Source organism: Trichosurus vulpecula, chromosome 7 (genome assembly GCF_011100635.1).
Source record: "Trichosurus vulpecula isolate mTriVul1 chromosome 7, mTriVul1.pri, whole genome shotgun sequence".
Classification (NCBI taxonomy): domain Eukaryota; kingdom Metazoa; phylum Chordata; class Mammalia; order Diprotodontia; family Phalangeridae; genus Trichosurus; species Trichosurus vulpecula.
This window is the reverse complement of record NC_050579.1, coordinates 91981739-91997467: the sequence shown is the minus strand read 5'-3', so window position 1 is coordinate 91997467 and position 15729 is coordinate 91981739. Positions and strand designations below refer to the sequence as shown.

At 35.7% G+C, this 15729-nt stretch overlaps 2 protein-coding genes across 2 annotated transcripts in view; one reads left to right on the top strand and one right to left on the bottom strand.

The window, feature by feature from the left end:
• PRKN (parkin RBR E3 ubiquitin protein ligase) overlaps nt 1-4129 on the bottom strand; it is a 1915523-nt gene extending 1911394 nt beyond the window's left edge. The window contains exon 1 of the mRNA XM_036765946.1: nt 4030-4129. Coding sequence (XP_036621841.1) covers nt 4030-4036 — 7 coding nt within the window. The 5' untranslated portion in view covers nt 4037-4129. The remainder of the gene's footprint in view (nt 1-4029) is intronic.
• Nucleotides 4130-4733: 604 nt separating this feature from the next.
• Nucleotides 4734-15729, top strand: part of PACRG (parkin coregulated) — a 634177-nt gene continuing 623181 nt past the window's right edge. Inside the window, exon 1 of the mRNA XM_036767762.1 lies at nt 4734-4936. Coding sequence (XP_036623657.1) covers nt 4781-4936 — 156 coding nt within the window. The 5' untranslated portion in view covers nt 4734-4780. The remainder of the gene's footprint in view (nt 4937-15729) is intronic.

Here is a 15729-nt window from a genome sequence, read left to right as displayed (position 1 = left end):
TCCAGAGTCTGAGACTGAATCTGGGTGCATTTTTGCTGCCTGGCCATGTTCCCAGCCAACTTACTTAACTCTTGAGTTTTTCAGCAGGGTATGACTGCTTGTAGAGTAAAGAGCACTTTGTTCCAAGTTTGAGGGTATGTGCCATTGATTTCAGAGCTATTTCTATACAGCCAGCTTTGCCACACCAGCACTCCTCCTTCCCCAAGAACTGCCAACCCGGACCTGACACAAATCTTAAGCAGGCTCTGCAGTCCTGCTCTGATCCACCACTTAATTCCTCCCACCAGGTGGGCCTGGGGCCAGAAACAACTGCAGCTCTAGTTCTGTAGCTGCACCACCTCTGTGGCCCCAGGGTGGTGGCTGAACCATGAACTCTACCACCCTTTCCCCAGCACCTTTTCCCACTAACCTACTCTGTTGTCTTTCATGTTTGTGGGTTGAGAAGTCTGGTAACTGCCACAGCTTATGATTCAGGGCTCTAGGATCTGTTCCGTCCAGCTCCTGGTCTGGTTGGTCCTGTCACCGCCCATCCTGGGCTCTGTTCCCCTCTGCTCTATGCATGATAGACCTCATCCAGGCTGTCCTAGGCTGGATCCCTGCTTCCCCCTGCTATTTTGTGGGTTCTGCAGTTCTAGAATTTGTTCAGAGACATTTTTTATAGGTTTTTGGAGGGACCTGGTGGGGAGTTCACACAAGTCCCTGCTTTCCAGCCACCATCTAAAAATACAAATTTTTTAGGAATGGATTTAGTTCACTTTCGACTATGCCACCCCAAAATTACATGGATTCATTTTAGAATTAATTATTGAGTAAAACCTTGTGTTCTAATCTCCCTACTTTTAAAAAGATAACACTAAAAAGTACAATCTATTTTATGAGAATAAGCATTGCAATTAAATGTAAAAAATACACAGAATTGATTTAATGATTTTTAAAAATACACAGAATTTTTGCACTCCTAAAAGAGTTTTTAAAAAGATAACATGTTTATGGAGGTCATGATAAGTTCCTTAGTGCAACGAGCTAATAGCAGTAAAATCACAGTATGGTTTTTCTTACAATAACAGAAAAATACACAGATAGATCATTACTAAAATTTATCCATCTTTCAAGTCTGTGGTCCACATTCTATCATCTGATTCCCTCTTGGCTTTTTTATACATGACATTTAAAATAATTCATAATAGGGCTGCCAAGTGCTTTTCCCACAAAAACCCTAAGAAACAGAACAAGTAATGTGGATATTTTACATATGAAGACTGTTAACTCAGAAAAATTAAATAAATATTAACTGTGGAGGCCAAAATTTCAATGCAGGGCTCATGACTCCTAGTTCTAGCACTTTCTATGACATGTTCTCTCCTTCCCAATATTTAATCATTTATTTTCATTGTTCTATTTAAAAAATTAACTTCTAAAGACATTCTGCAGCATCTGCATCAGTCATTGGTGAGGGTCACAACACCATCTAATCAAAGCATCAACTATACTATTTACTTCTTGTTTCTCCAAATTACCAGTATACTATAGGATATGTTTTATCCAACTACTAGGTTGTTTTTTTTTAACATAATCACTTCTTAGTTGATAGTCTGTGGTTAAATGAAGCCCTTAGACTGAAGCCAACTATAATAATATTTAAATTTTTATTTATTTAAATTATTAAATAATTATTTAAAATATACATATACATGGCTATTTTCAAACTTGCTGATTTTCCTTACTTCAATACTTCAAGGGCCTGAAATTTTGTGGATGCAGTCCTCTTTCCATTGATGCTTATCACAACTCCTCTATGAGTCATATTTTAAATCTTGATTGCATAGGATAATAGATGAAGAGCTGCAGGGGACTTCAAAGATATTCCAGCCCAGCTCCTCTAATTTTACCCAAGAGAAACTGAGGCCAGGTGACTTAAATGACTTGCCCAAGCTGTAAGAAGCAGAGCTATGATTCAAACTCAAGTTCTCTGACTTCAAATCCAACATTTTTTCCCACTGAGCCACGACTTAGTCTTAGCCTCTATAGCCAAATAAATATCATCACTCTATAGCAAACCTTCTAACATAGGATGATCCTCAGAACACAGCTCCTCATTAGGACATATTCAGAATCCTTTTGGCTTGTCACAATTTACCAGATCACAAACTCTAGTGGTCATGAGTCCATGATCATATCCACTGAAATATAAAGTAGTTGGAGTACAGTGCAAAGGTTACTAAATAAAAGGCACAAAAAACGTATGGCAATCCATAACCAAATTCACAAACTATCCAAAGTATATTAGACCAAGTAATCCAAACTTTCCTAATCAGTGCACTGGTGTTTCTTTCCCCACTTCAGACTTGTTCTACGTAAATTTTATTGGAAATGTTTATTCTTCAGATTTTGTTTTTTCCCTTTGTAGAAGGGTTTGCATGTTGCCAGAGTGGTCTGTGTAAACATCAACTTATCTGGTTTGTGACAATTACATGTTGTACTTGGAGTTCAGAGAACTGGTTTCTAATCCCAGTTCTACTGCTAGCTTCAAGACCATGGGAGTCACTTAATCTTTCTGGTTCTCTATAAAACAGAATATTCATATTAACACTATCTAGCTCCCAAGGTCGTAGTGGGAAAAGTGTTTTGTAAACTCTAAATGGTCATACGTAAATGTGTGCTATTATTAATATTTTTCAAACATTCATTTCTATGGGTCATTGACTGAAAGCAGTACCAAGCTACAAGGGGTAAGGAAAGGACTACCAATGGTGTCATCACGATTTCAAAACTCAGAGTAGCCTATTTCTACATAGTCCCCAAGGAGCATGATACTAAGGGATTTACTTCTTCAGAGACAGGAATAATATTCTTTTACATTGTATCATTATTTTTATAACAAAATTAAAATGTTTAAGAAGTGACTGCTTCTCTAAAAATAAACAAGAACCACATATAAACACAGTAATGTTTTCTGAACATTTATGGATGGAACTGGCTCCAAATATTCACTTGCAACAATTAAAGATACTGTATCAGTAATACTCATTGTGCCAACAATAATCCCAAATTCAATTCTATAAAACCCTGAACATGGGCTGTGACAAATAACTGATAGTCCCATAAAAATGGCGCTAAGCATATGTTTTTCCCATTAATTTTCAGGGGCAAATTTATAGGAGTAAAAAAACAAAAACAAACTTGCTCCTTATTCTGCGGAACAATACTAAGAAAATCTCTAACTTTAAAAAAAAAAAGCTTTTTTTTAAAGCTGTTTTCCATTTCTATCTGTCACAAGATCTCAAGAGAGATGGATCTCTCATTTTGTCTCAGACTTCAAGACACTCCCTCAAATAGCGCCTTAAGAAAAACAAGTCAAGGACATCAAGAAGTTTAAAAACCGATTGGAAGAACCTTTCCTATCACAGCTGACACTTCATGCCAATCACTTTCGTTTCCTGCTCTGGGGGTCTCCCTGGCATGGTCAAAGGCTGCTTGCAGACACAGTAAGGCGGGGAAGGTGGTGGAGATCAAGCTTGGAAGGGCAGCTAAATTAGACAGGTGATGGGGAAGAAACATGAGCATGAGAAAACCAAGGGCGCCCTTGACCTTCGCAAACCTCAACAGCTCTTGAAGGTTTGCCGGGCTTGCGGGGGGAGGGGTAAATTTCCAGTGAGCACTTATATAAGGAAATGTTCTTTGGCTGGTCTCGTTTTCGGGGGGAGAAGAGCAGTCGTTTCACACAACCCACGGGGCAAGGGAAGGGTGGGCTCGCCACCTGCCTCTCAGCGGGGGTCGGGGGAAGGGGACACTCTGATCCTCAGTTGGGGGCGGACCAGGGAAGCCAGAGGCCAGAATAAATCTCATGTTCTGGCCTCCACAGGGAGAGGCATGACTCTAGGACACTCAGAGCACCCCTCACCTCACCAGGTGACCCAGACCGTCCGTGACAGTGACCAGCAGGGTCTCACACCTGCGTAAAGAACCAGCACATGGTGGGGGAGGGAAGAAGCGGCGGAAAGCAGCTGTACCTGGAGGACACCAACGTACCTATCATGGTCACAGGGCAGGTGGTGGCTCTAAGGACAGGCGAAGGGGGCTTGACATGCGCACAGAGGCCTGCCCCGAGGCCCGGCGCTCGCCTCCCACAACCAGCGTTTCCAGCTTTAAAGCCCTCAGATCCCTCCTCCCTCGGTCCCCGCCCCCGCCCTCACACTCTCTTTGTCCCCGCCCCCTGAAGATGCTGGGGGGCGGGGGGGAGGGAGGAGGGGGTTTAGAGAAGGAGGAGGAGGAGGAGGAGGAGGAGAAGGAGGAGGAGCAGGTAATGCGCACGCGCAGATCTCCGCATACATATCCCTGATGCCTTCTGGGAGATGTAGTGCGGAACCTGCTGCTCATTTCCTAATCTCCCCCCCTGCCCCGCTCACGCCCCCGCCCCGAGGCCCTTTGCCGGCTCCTGGCCTCGAATGCCTACGTCACTGGGAGACTGTTCCGCTGCGATGTTGATACGTTGCCTAGCAACCTCGCTGAGCACCTTTGGAAGCCTGTTGCAGCTGCAGAATACGGTCCTGCCCCCCTTTCTGCCCCTCCCCTCCCCCAAACTCCCTCTTCACCTTGGAGCTGCCAAACAGCTGGAACTAGGAGCAAACCCGGGCAGGACCTGGAGGGTTTAATTTATTACCATTACAGTGCCGTTTTTACTCTCCATAACCCCACTCCGGCAGTGTTCCTCCCTCCCTCCCCTCCACCGCCCAGTCATTCTTAAAGCACTGGATGTGGGAACAAGACATTTCCTAGGAAGATGGTGGCAGAAAAAGAGACCCTGAACCTAAATAAAAGTCCAGAGAAGATGATGAAGAGGACCAAACTACAGCCGCAACAGCCACTCCCGGTACACCAGCCGCACTCCCTGGTTTCTGACGGCTTCACTGTCAAAGCCATGATGAAAAATTCAGTCGTAAGTGATATCTCCTCAATTCAATGCACTCACTCCGAATCAGGCAGGGTACACGAAGATACAGGTGGACAGACTGTCGTTATCCGGAAAGGTTTGGGGCAAGTGAAATGCTGTGCCCGTCATCCTGCGATGATCTAATAATAAAAAATAACGTTTTGATTTATAAGCACCTTCCAAAGATCTCATCTGATGGGTTCCAGGCCTCTCAATATCCTCCAGCTGCTGCTGGCCTGAAAAAGATTTCCCTTCCCTGCCTCCAACACACCCCAAATTCAAGGTCTTTCACTTCATGAATTGAGTTTTACATGAATCTCTTGTAAAACTGTCAGATCAATATGAATTCACTCAACTAAGAGATAAAATAATATTAAAACCAGAAAATTTTAGGCTGTCTAAACCTTTTTCTCCATTAAATATGGTGTTTTACTGAAGTACCAAATATTCCAACTGTTATTTCCTAATACACCTTTAAAAGCCTGGCCCCCTCCAAAGTTTCCTAAAAACTGACCTTCCAATTAGCTTTTAATCAAATTTATGTCTGCCTATTGGTATAATCAAAATGTGATTTAAAATAATATGTGCTCCTAAGAAATAAAATAATCTTAAGAGCAAAAAGAGGGAATATAGTATGAAGGGAATATAGTAAAACAAAGTACATGTATGACTTCTTTACGTAAGCTTAATTAATAAATTATACTTCTCTTTGATAAATGGTTTTGAATGTAGTATAACGAACTAAATTTACCAAATAACTGGGAATAGAACTTTAAGTAACTAAAACAGTTTTCAAAGTTGTATCACTTACACTGGTAGAATCTGAATAGTTATACTGGAATATATCTTTTTTCTAATGTCACCTTCAATCCATATACGTTTGTGTGTCTATGTATACCGTACTCATACAGTAAGTCTATGAAATGGCTACCTTTTGTACAAGACTATTATGATGTTATACATAATGTCTCATTCAGAATGTGTGTGTGTGTGTATGTGTGTGTGTGTGTGTGTGTGAGTGTGTGTATGTGTTTCTTGGGGTTTGGGAAAGCAAAACATTTCTGTTTACAAAAAGTTCATTCTTTTAATTATAGTTCAAGCAAAAGTTATACTTAAAGCCAAAAGGACTCCCATGTATCACCAACACACTATACAGAATTTGTTCCAATTAGGAAGATGATTTATTTTTCTTCTATCTAATATTGATCATAATTCCTTGATCATAACCTATTTTACTAGTTTACTTGAATTTTATAAAACTGTATAAAACATTTTCTCAGCCTTTTCTTTAATGAAATTTTATACTCATTATAAAGTCATAATTCATAATACAAATCTATATTTTCCAATATACTGAAACCTTTTGTTATTTATCATAATCTCACCTAAAATGTCTATGGCCTAGTCACAGTTGTCGAAAGAGACACCTTTCAGTATTTTTATTTCTCACAAATGTAACTCCATCTTCTAATAACATCTCCTTTGAGGAAAGTTTCTTATAAATACCTTTGTTGTGAGAGGTAACCATCTTCCTTTATTTATTTCTTTAATATATCTCCAAAGTGATTCTGAAAATGTGGGTCGTTTCTTGTTGTTATTCCTTTTGTTGGAAAGCAACATTTTCTGTGAATAACAAAATACAGGAGATTTTACTTGAAAATAATAGAAAAGATAGATAAATAAAATAGGGGCAAATAATATGTGCGAACAATTTGTAGTAGTGGCCTGCACCCTACTAAGTATGAGATTGGACAAAAAGGACCTTCTTCATTTCTCTGGCACTTACACCTGACCATTTTTTATCAGAAACATAGATCTCCCCATGATTATGAAGTCATTAACGCCGAAGAGTGTCTTTTCCAAGGTTTATCTTCAGTCAGTGAATGGGATAAATCTAGTATCAGTTTTCATTGAAGTGACAATCCAAAACTCTGAGCAACTTCTGTACTTCAACTCCCCTCAAGTTCCCCTATCAGATTTTTCTGTCTTTAAATAAGTCACAATTACAAAGCTCCATATTAAAAACATATACCAATTTATCCTAAGGAGTTACTATGGGAACTCCTAATGTTCCTTTTAGAATGTTTTGGCCATATAGATATAAATCTAATCATAATCATAGAATCAAACAGATGGGCTATAAAAGGAGAAATACTTTATATGTAATCATATTCAATAATAACAAGAGGATGTAAAGTTTTTGCAAAATAAAACCATAGAATTTATCTTTTTACAATCAAAATTTATGTGTATATGGTAAAATATGCTATATACAAATATACCATATATGTAAATATACCATAAAAATAAATTATATGAATAGTAAATCCATATAATTCTTGTAATTTCTTAACTTCCATGAAATTTTTTAGTTGTTCCTGAATAGCAAATATACCCATGACTTCCAAGGAACTCTTTATTATACTTTGAATAAGATGATACAGTGTCTTGAAGTCAGACAATAGGCCTGTAATCCATTATTCTGTAATACTTGCCTGAAACTAGGGATGGGAGGAAAAATATGCCATGTAAATAAAATGGATGATTTCATATTTTTTCTTCTTTCTACCTACACACCACTTTGGCCTAGGTATAGAACATAGAAGTATATACATACATATATATGTATATATGCGTGTGTATGTATATATAGGTATAACCCAGAATAGGAGTCAGTTTCAGGTAGATACTGCATGACACTGTAAGGAGATACGCATGATATCCAGTCCTTGTCTTATGGTAAGTCTCCATTTCCTTTCTAGCTGAATGAAAATGGTGTCAGATCAACATTCAGGGAGAAAGAAAAGTAACTTCCCAGCTTCCCTTTCACATACAGGAAATATCTTAATTCCTGACATGTCAGTGATGTTTCCCTCATTTGTTCACTTCCCAGGGATCCTAAGATAGTGATTGGTGAGAATACAAGGCATCATTTGTTAACTCCAATACATGCCTCTATTGTAGGATCTTTGAAAATTGTCTTTAGGTGAGGGAACAGAGAAGCAGAAAAAAAAATAAGAAAAAGTTTTGCTCTCATTTGACTTTGTAAATTTACTTGGTCCCATAGAGTTAATAACCTGTTCTCATGGCCTTGATTGAACTCTGAAAAAAAGTTTCTTCTATCACTATTGTATAATCATAAATATACAGGCATTCCAGTAGAAAATCAAAATTCTGATTATATCAAATCTGTTTTCATCAAAACTATTCTCCTTGCTTATATAAGCTAATCTCAGAAAGATTTTCTAGAGATTCAAAGGCAAGTGTATGGGTTAGTGGTTGCTGATATCTGTCCTATCACACTTTTCTGCTAGTAAAAACAAAGCTGCTTTTTGGCAACTCTCCCAATCTGATGCCCAACAGATTTAAAAATTGTGTTGTTTCTGTTATATATTTTTGGTTAGGTTCAGTCACTAATTCCACCTTCATATTCATCAATGCCAATATTATTTCCTTCCATGGAATATCAGTGAATACTGAGGTAAAAGTCAAAACTTTGTGGTTCTACTGTCATCATCAGTGAAAATAAAACCATAAAAATTCGAGATTTCTTTCACTTAAAACTATTTGCTATTATCTAGTACTAAACGCAGTTGTTGTCAACATGATCTGATTTAGGTGGATCTTAGGAAAAGTTCTCCAGAGATTAATTTTCTCCTCAATTGCTTTTTACCATTTAATGAGATTATTTATAATACTTCTATCTCCTTCCTCCTCCATAATGTTTTGTAAATGAGCTTATACTCTAAATATGTGTTGCTCTGTTCCTCCACTTGGCAAGGAAATTACATGTTGACTGAGTAAGATTTCTGGTTCCTTTTGACCTCCTTATTATAAGAACTGTTTTGTTTCACTTACATTTTTTAAGGAATGGTAGCTTTACTTTTGGAAGAAATTTTTTTTTCACACTTTTGGTACTGAGAACTTACTTAAATTGTTTAGATTGAAGTATATTCTCACTTTTATCACTTTTCTGATTTGCGTTATACAAAGATGTTTTTGAAAAAAATGATAGATTTTAATGCTAAAGATATTTTTCAAGTAATAACATTGTTACAATAAATATATAATATGATATAATACATAACGTATTAAAGATAAAACCATCTTTATAATAAAAACACTGAAATTGTGTTTACTGATCTGTTAACAGAAAGAGGGTAAATGTTCTTTAACTTTGATAGCATATTGGCATAAACCATTTACTCAGCTGAAATTTTAGTGCCTCGATATTGACTTGTTGAAGTTATTTAATATCTATATATATAAAATATGTAAGTGTGTGTATTTCTTAGCTCTAATTTACTATCTATAACTTTCTACAATTCTTTTGATTTTTTCCTAATTCTTTGTATTTATCATGCCTTATGGTGTATATCCCACTACATTCATATAATATTTTGTTTTTAGTTTCTTATTTTCATGAGAACTGCTTAAGGACATTTTTGTATCCCTACATCTTTTTCTGGGTGCCAGACTCCTTGTGGCCTAGTTACAGTATTGCAATCTATGGGTTAAAAGGCCTGAACAATTAAGTAACTTTTCTCCTATTATCTTAAATTGTTTTCCAGAATGTTCGAGCCAGTTCACATCTGTACTAACATTGAATTAGCATATTTGTCTTCTTAAAAGTAGCAGCTAGGTGACATAGTGGGTAGAGTGCCAGACCTGGAGTAAAGAAGACCTGAGTTCAAATTCTGCCTCAGATTCCTACTAGCGGTGTGACTCTGGCCAAGTCACTTAACCCTGTTTGCCTCAGTTTCCTCCTCTATAAAAAGAGTTGAAGAAAGAAATGACAAACCACTCCAGCATTTCTGCAAAGAAAACCTCAGATGGGGTCATGAAGTGACTAAAACATGACTAAAACAACTGAATAACATCAAACTTCTTAAAAGTCATTGTACCAATATTTTTCCATTCTTTTTAATCTTTTCGCTAAGGGTGAGGTGACATGTTAGGTTTATTACAATTTGCATTCCTTTATTTTTGATTTTTAATATTATGTCCGTGTGATTATTGATTGATTGCATTTCTCTGTTTGAAAAGTTTGTTAACAGTTTTTGACCATATGTCTATTAGGGAATAGCTCTTATCTTAGGTTTTGCGGTCAATTAAAATATATTTTTTGGACATAATACTTTTATCAAAGGCATTTAATGCAAATATTTTCCAAATATGTGTCTTTAATTCTGATAATAATCACTTTGACTTTGTGTTAAAATACTTTTGGTTTCATATAATCAAGACTATATTTTGTCTTTTGTGATTTCCTTTTTTCTTACCTGGTTGTGAATATTTTACTGAATCCTTAGGTGTAATAAATATAAGCTTCTATTCTCTAATTTTTGTACTAAGATTTTCTGTATTTGGATTTTTTATCCATTTGAAATTTATTATCCTATGTATTTTTGGTAATTTTTACTGGACTTTTTTTGTAGTTGTGCCAGCTATTCTTTTAGAAGGAGACCATTTCCTAGTGATTTAATGTGTTAAGATTTGTTGTATGTTAGACTACCGGATGCATTTCTTTCTGGGATGTCAGTCTAGGTTTTCCTTATTTAATCTCTTCCAGTAATGTCCTTCACTTTTTACAAGCTAGTATCAGTGAGCCAACTTAAGATCTCTGGGCCTCCGTATGTAAAATGAGATGGTTGGACTAAATAAAGTGTAAGGACTGTTCCAATTTAAAACCTTTATAATTCCATAATCTTAATGTTAAGTAATGTTACAAAGGGGCTTACCTACTCTACTTATTGCTGCCTTCAACTAAAAAAAATGAATGGAATCTCCTGCATACAACAATCCCTGTGCATTTGATAATCATATATCACTGTTTCCAAGCTTCATAAATAATGATTGAATCGACAATTCGTTTTTAAGGCTGGCAGAGCTAAGCATCAACATCCTGCAGAAGGATAACCTGAAGCACATGATTAGCTAACAATACCAAGTTGGTGAATTCAGTAAACAAGCAGCTGCTATAGATTAAGTGATACATACTAAAAGTAATAAGAAATTTTTTTAAAGGAAGCATGCCCAAAGCATTTAGAAACTTTATCAGTAGTATAAGAATCATTGAAAAGACATGATGTAACAAAAAGACTGAATAACATGTTTCAAGACTAAACTATATCAACACCAAGGTCAACAAACTAGTTAACAAAATAACAATCCCAGAACAAGTATAAAAGTAGTGATTTTGAAAAGCAAAGAAGAGATAACCAAAATTGAAGAGAAATAATAGAGCATATAAACAAAATTAAAAATAATTAAATCATTAAATGATTAAGTGAAGAAGAGTGCATCCCTCATTTATTTTAATACACTAGCAGTTTAGAAATAAAATGATTTTCCTTTATTATGATTAAGACTATAATCAAGAGCTAGGAAATTACCAAAATTAAAAATGAGGAGGAATTCATAAGGAATGGAGAGGGAAAAAAGATGAGTTCTAAGAGAGGTCAATCTGCCCAATTAAATGAAATTAAATTACATGGATGAAACTGTACAAAAAAATTTCAGTGAGATTAACAAAACAAGAAATAGAAAATCTAAAACATTCAGCTTTAGAAAGAGAATTTAAACAGACTACACGTGTAGTAAGTGGTAAAATCAAAGTGTGAACCTAGGCTCTGTGACTATATCTAATGATCTTCCTACTGTACTATGGGTTATTCAGTTTATATTCACCAATAATCATATTCACTATATTTCTTTAATTAGATCATACTCTTAAACTTACCTTTTTCTGTTATATAAATGTAAGTAAATTTCAGTTTTTAAAAATATTACTTTTTTGGCCTTCGTTGGCATGGGGGTCTCCTGGTGAGAAAACTCCCTCATTCCGTGGGATCAGGTACATCTCTTCCAACACATATTTTTAGAGAGTTGCCTAGGGCACTGAGTTGTTAAATGGTTTGTTTAGGGTATTGTTGTTCAGTCCTGTCTGACTCTTTGTGACCCCATGAACCATGCAGTCCATGGGTTTTTCTCAACAAAGACACTGGAGTGGTGTGTCATTTCCTTCAGCAGACTAAACCAAACAGGATTAAGTGACTTTGCCAGATCACACAGCTAATAAGTGTCTGCGGCCATATTCGAACTCAGGTCTCCCTGACTCCAAGTTCAGTGCTCTATCAGCTGTGCTACCTATATGCCTCCTATGTTTAGCCAATATGTGTTAGAGGTGAGAAATGATCCTACGTCATTCTGACTTAAAGGCTATCTCTCCACCCACTATACCAAACTGCTTTTCCATTTTGTCTTACCCAAGTTAGAAAGAATAAATAAATAGATTTGTGGTTCTCTAATATTAAAGATATTTACAATATTTAAATTATTTATAAAATGATGAGATTGTCAGTTTTACCATCTTATAAATTCTTTTCGACATGAAAAATTTAGAGTGCAAATGAACAGTTTGCTCCGATTCCCCACTTATAACTGCTAGAAGGCTTGTTTAGAATGTGCAGACAAACCAGGCTATATTTAATGATGTTTTCTTTTCCAAGTCAAAGGTCAGTGTTGTTACTTTTCAAAATGGAGTAAATTGCTAGATTATCATTTACTTTGGCCAAAAGCATTTTCTGAATGTCTCCTAGGCTGCTGAATTGAAATCTGAATTAACTACATTTTTTAAAAGAATGAAAAAATGATTTTAACAAAGGTCTTTAGGCCCAAAGTCATACAAATTATTGTCAACCCAACAGTATGATGGAGCAATATTTTAAACTTTCATAGATTTTTGTTAGTGAGACAAACAGTAAATGGTTTATCAGGGGAAATATTTCTACCTAAACTGAGTTAGCTTACCTACTGAAAGGTGACCTGAAAAGCTACTCACTTACAGTGGAGGGGGACAGGTGGGGGCACAGGATAGCATGGTGTGTGTGTGTGTGTGTGTGTGTGTGTGTGTGTGTGTGTGTATAAATATATATGAAAATTGTCTGAAAAGAGGTCTTTTCTGACTAGAGTGATCAGGGAAGCAGTTTCATGAAAAAAATTGACACTTAAACTAGACCTTGAAGGACGATTAAGGTAGGTACAGACAAAGCTGACAATGGAGGACATTTCAAGTGTATGAGGAGATGGGGTTAGAAAAGAACAAGTCATGTACTGGGAATTGTGAATTGTATAATTTGGCTAGATTCTAGTTGTAGAATAATGAAAAATAAAGGGGAAAGCAAGTTATTTGTGTTATGCAAGTAACAGAAAGGGCACATTATTTGAAGTCAGAAAACTCAGATTTTAATATGCTCTAATACTACCTGTGTGAATCTTGGGCAAATTTTTCTATCTTATTGAGCCTTAGTTTCTTCATCAGTAAAATAAAGAGATTGGGCTAAATGACATTTAAGGGACTTTACAACTCCAATTCCAGTGATTATAGGTTTTACTTTATTTTTTATTTTGGGGGGCCATTGAAGTTTTATTTAATATATACATATATATAAGTATCTATGTCTATATACACACAGAGAGACATACATTTATATACATACATATACATATATATGTGTATACACTTATTTATTTAGCAAAGGAGTGATATTAATATAGCACTTTAGTACTATATTAATAATAATATAATTATTAAATATGATATATTTATATATAATATATAATGTATACACTGAATATGAGATATAATGTTATATATCTAATATATTTGTATATAATATGGTAATAAAATATTAAATATAAAAATAATAAAATAATATAACAATAGTGATATTAATATAGTACTTTATCTGGTAGAGGTATGCAGAATGTAATGAAGGTAAGAGACATTTGTGGCAAACAGCCTACTGAAGAGGATACTGTAATAAACTAGGCATGAGGTTAATGATAGCTTAAAATAGTGTGAAGGTAGTAGAAAATAGAGAGGAAAGGGTAGATTATATGAAAGATTGTGAAGTAACAATGGTCAGGATCTGGCAAATGGTTAAGGATGAAGGACAAAGAAGTGAAATAAAAGATTAATCTGAAATTTCAATCTTGGCTGTCTAGTAGGATGGTGGTACTATTTATCCACAGAAATATGAAAGTCATTGGAGAACTGACTTCTACAGGACTGGAGAATTAAGGAGGATAATGAATAATTTAGTTTTAAGCAGGTTAAATTTGAGGTACCAATGAAATATCCAGGTCAAACTGTCCAGTGAAAGTTTCAAGTGATGAAATAGAGTTTAGATGATGCCAGGATTTAAGGAATCATCCAGATGGAAATACTATTTGAAGCTGAGGGTGAGAACATTGAGGGATGTTTGGAAAGAAGAAAAGCCTAGGCCCATTCTTGCCTCTGGGATCTTTCATGCACACAGTGTCCAAATAATCTCCTGCATTCTCCTTCTCATATATTATGGTTCATTATTGACTCCAGTATAAAGAAAAACTTGTCAGCCTTACATTTAACATCCGCCAAACCCTGGATCCATTCTTCTCTTCCAACCTTATTTCCTATTTCCCTTCAGATATGCTAAATAAACTCTTCTCCACATCTAAAATGAAATCCCTTCTCATCTCCTCAAGACCCTTTACCTTCAAAGTTCAACTCAGATGCTCCTTCCTTCATGAAGTTTTTCCTGATTCCAGTCTCCCTCCCAGTTAATATTGTTCTCTCCTTCCTTGAAATATTTTGTATTCACTATTCTATGAGCTTATATTACCCTAGTATAAGGGTTCTTAACCTTTTATGTGGCATTCTGTGGTATGGGAAAGGCTGTAGACCTGTTCTCAGAATCATATTTTTAAATGTATAAAATAAAATATCTAAGATTACAAAGGAAACCAAAGGTTAGTGTAAATGAAGATGTGATTTTTTTTCCCATCCTATTTCACAAATCCCCCCTAAAATATATGTCCTGCAAACCCCAGGTTAAAAACCCTTGCCATAGTAGAATATAAATTCTTTGAGGGTAGGAACCATCTTATTTTTGTCATTGTATTGAAGTGCTTTGCAAAAAATAGGATCTCAATATTGGTTAAATTAAAATGGTAATACACTTGGGAGGGAAAGATGGAGGAGAAAAAAAAAGAAATTACATCAAAGGACATAAGAGGAAAAATGGGATAGGATAGGGCCATAGAAACTAAAAGTGAAATCACTTTTAAGGAGGAGGAAGAGGCAGTCAACAGTGTCAAAAGTTGTTTAAAAAGATATATTGAAAAAAGTAATTAATTGGCAAGGTCACTAATTGCCTTTTTCTGCTTTAGAAAGAAGAGATAATTGACTCTGTGCAAAATATTTTTACTAATATACATTTTCTCTTAAGTATGGTATATTTCATTATTGGTATACTACTTTACATTTATTATCTTTGTACTTTACCCTAGTTTTGTGAAATGAATCTCTTAAAAATGGACATCTTGAATTTTAAAAGCACCTTATTTTGATAAATTATGTTAAACAGGAGATGCCATTTTGCACATCAATTACAAATTAGTTCTTTTTGATTAACTAAAGCTTATGAAATAGGTGGTTTTCTGTTCCAATTCCTATCACGGATTTTATTCAAACATATGATGTTTCCAATCTCTTAGTTGGGCGGTGGAAGGGAAGAAAGCATTAAATTTTGAAGAATAAAAATAAGCAAAGGACTACAAATTTTTCCTTGTCTTTCTGTCCACATTAATGGATATTATGTATCTTTGTGGTTTTGTATTCCCAGGACTATTGCTGATGTATGTGTGTATATGTATACGTGTATCTATACACACGCACACACACATAGTATATTTATGTATATATGAAAGGCAATGAATGAAAGTCAAGACTTAGAGTACTGATTACTCCCACC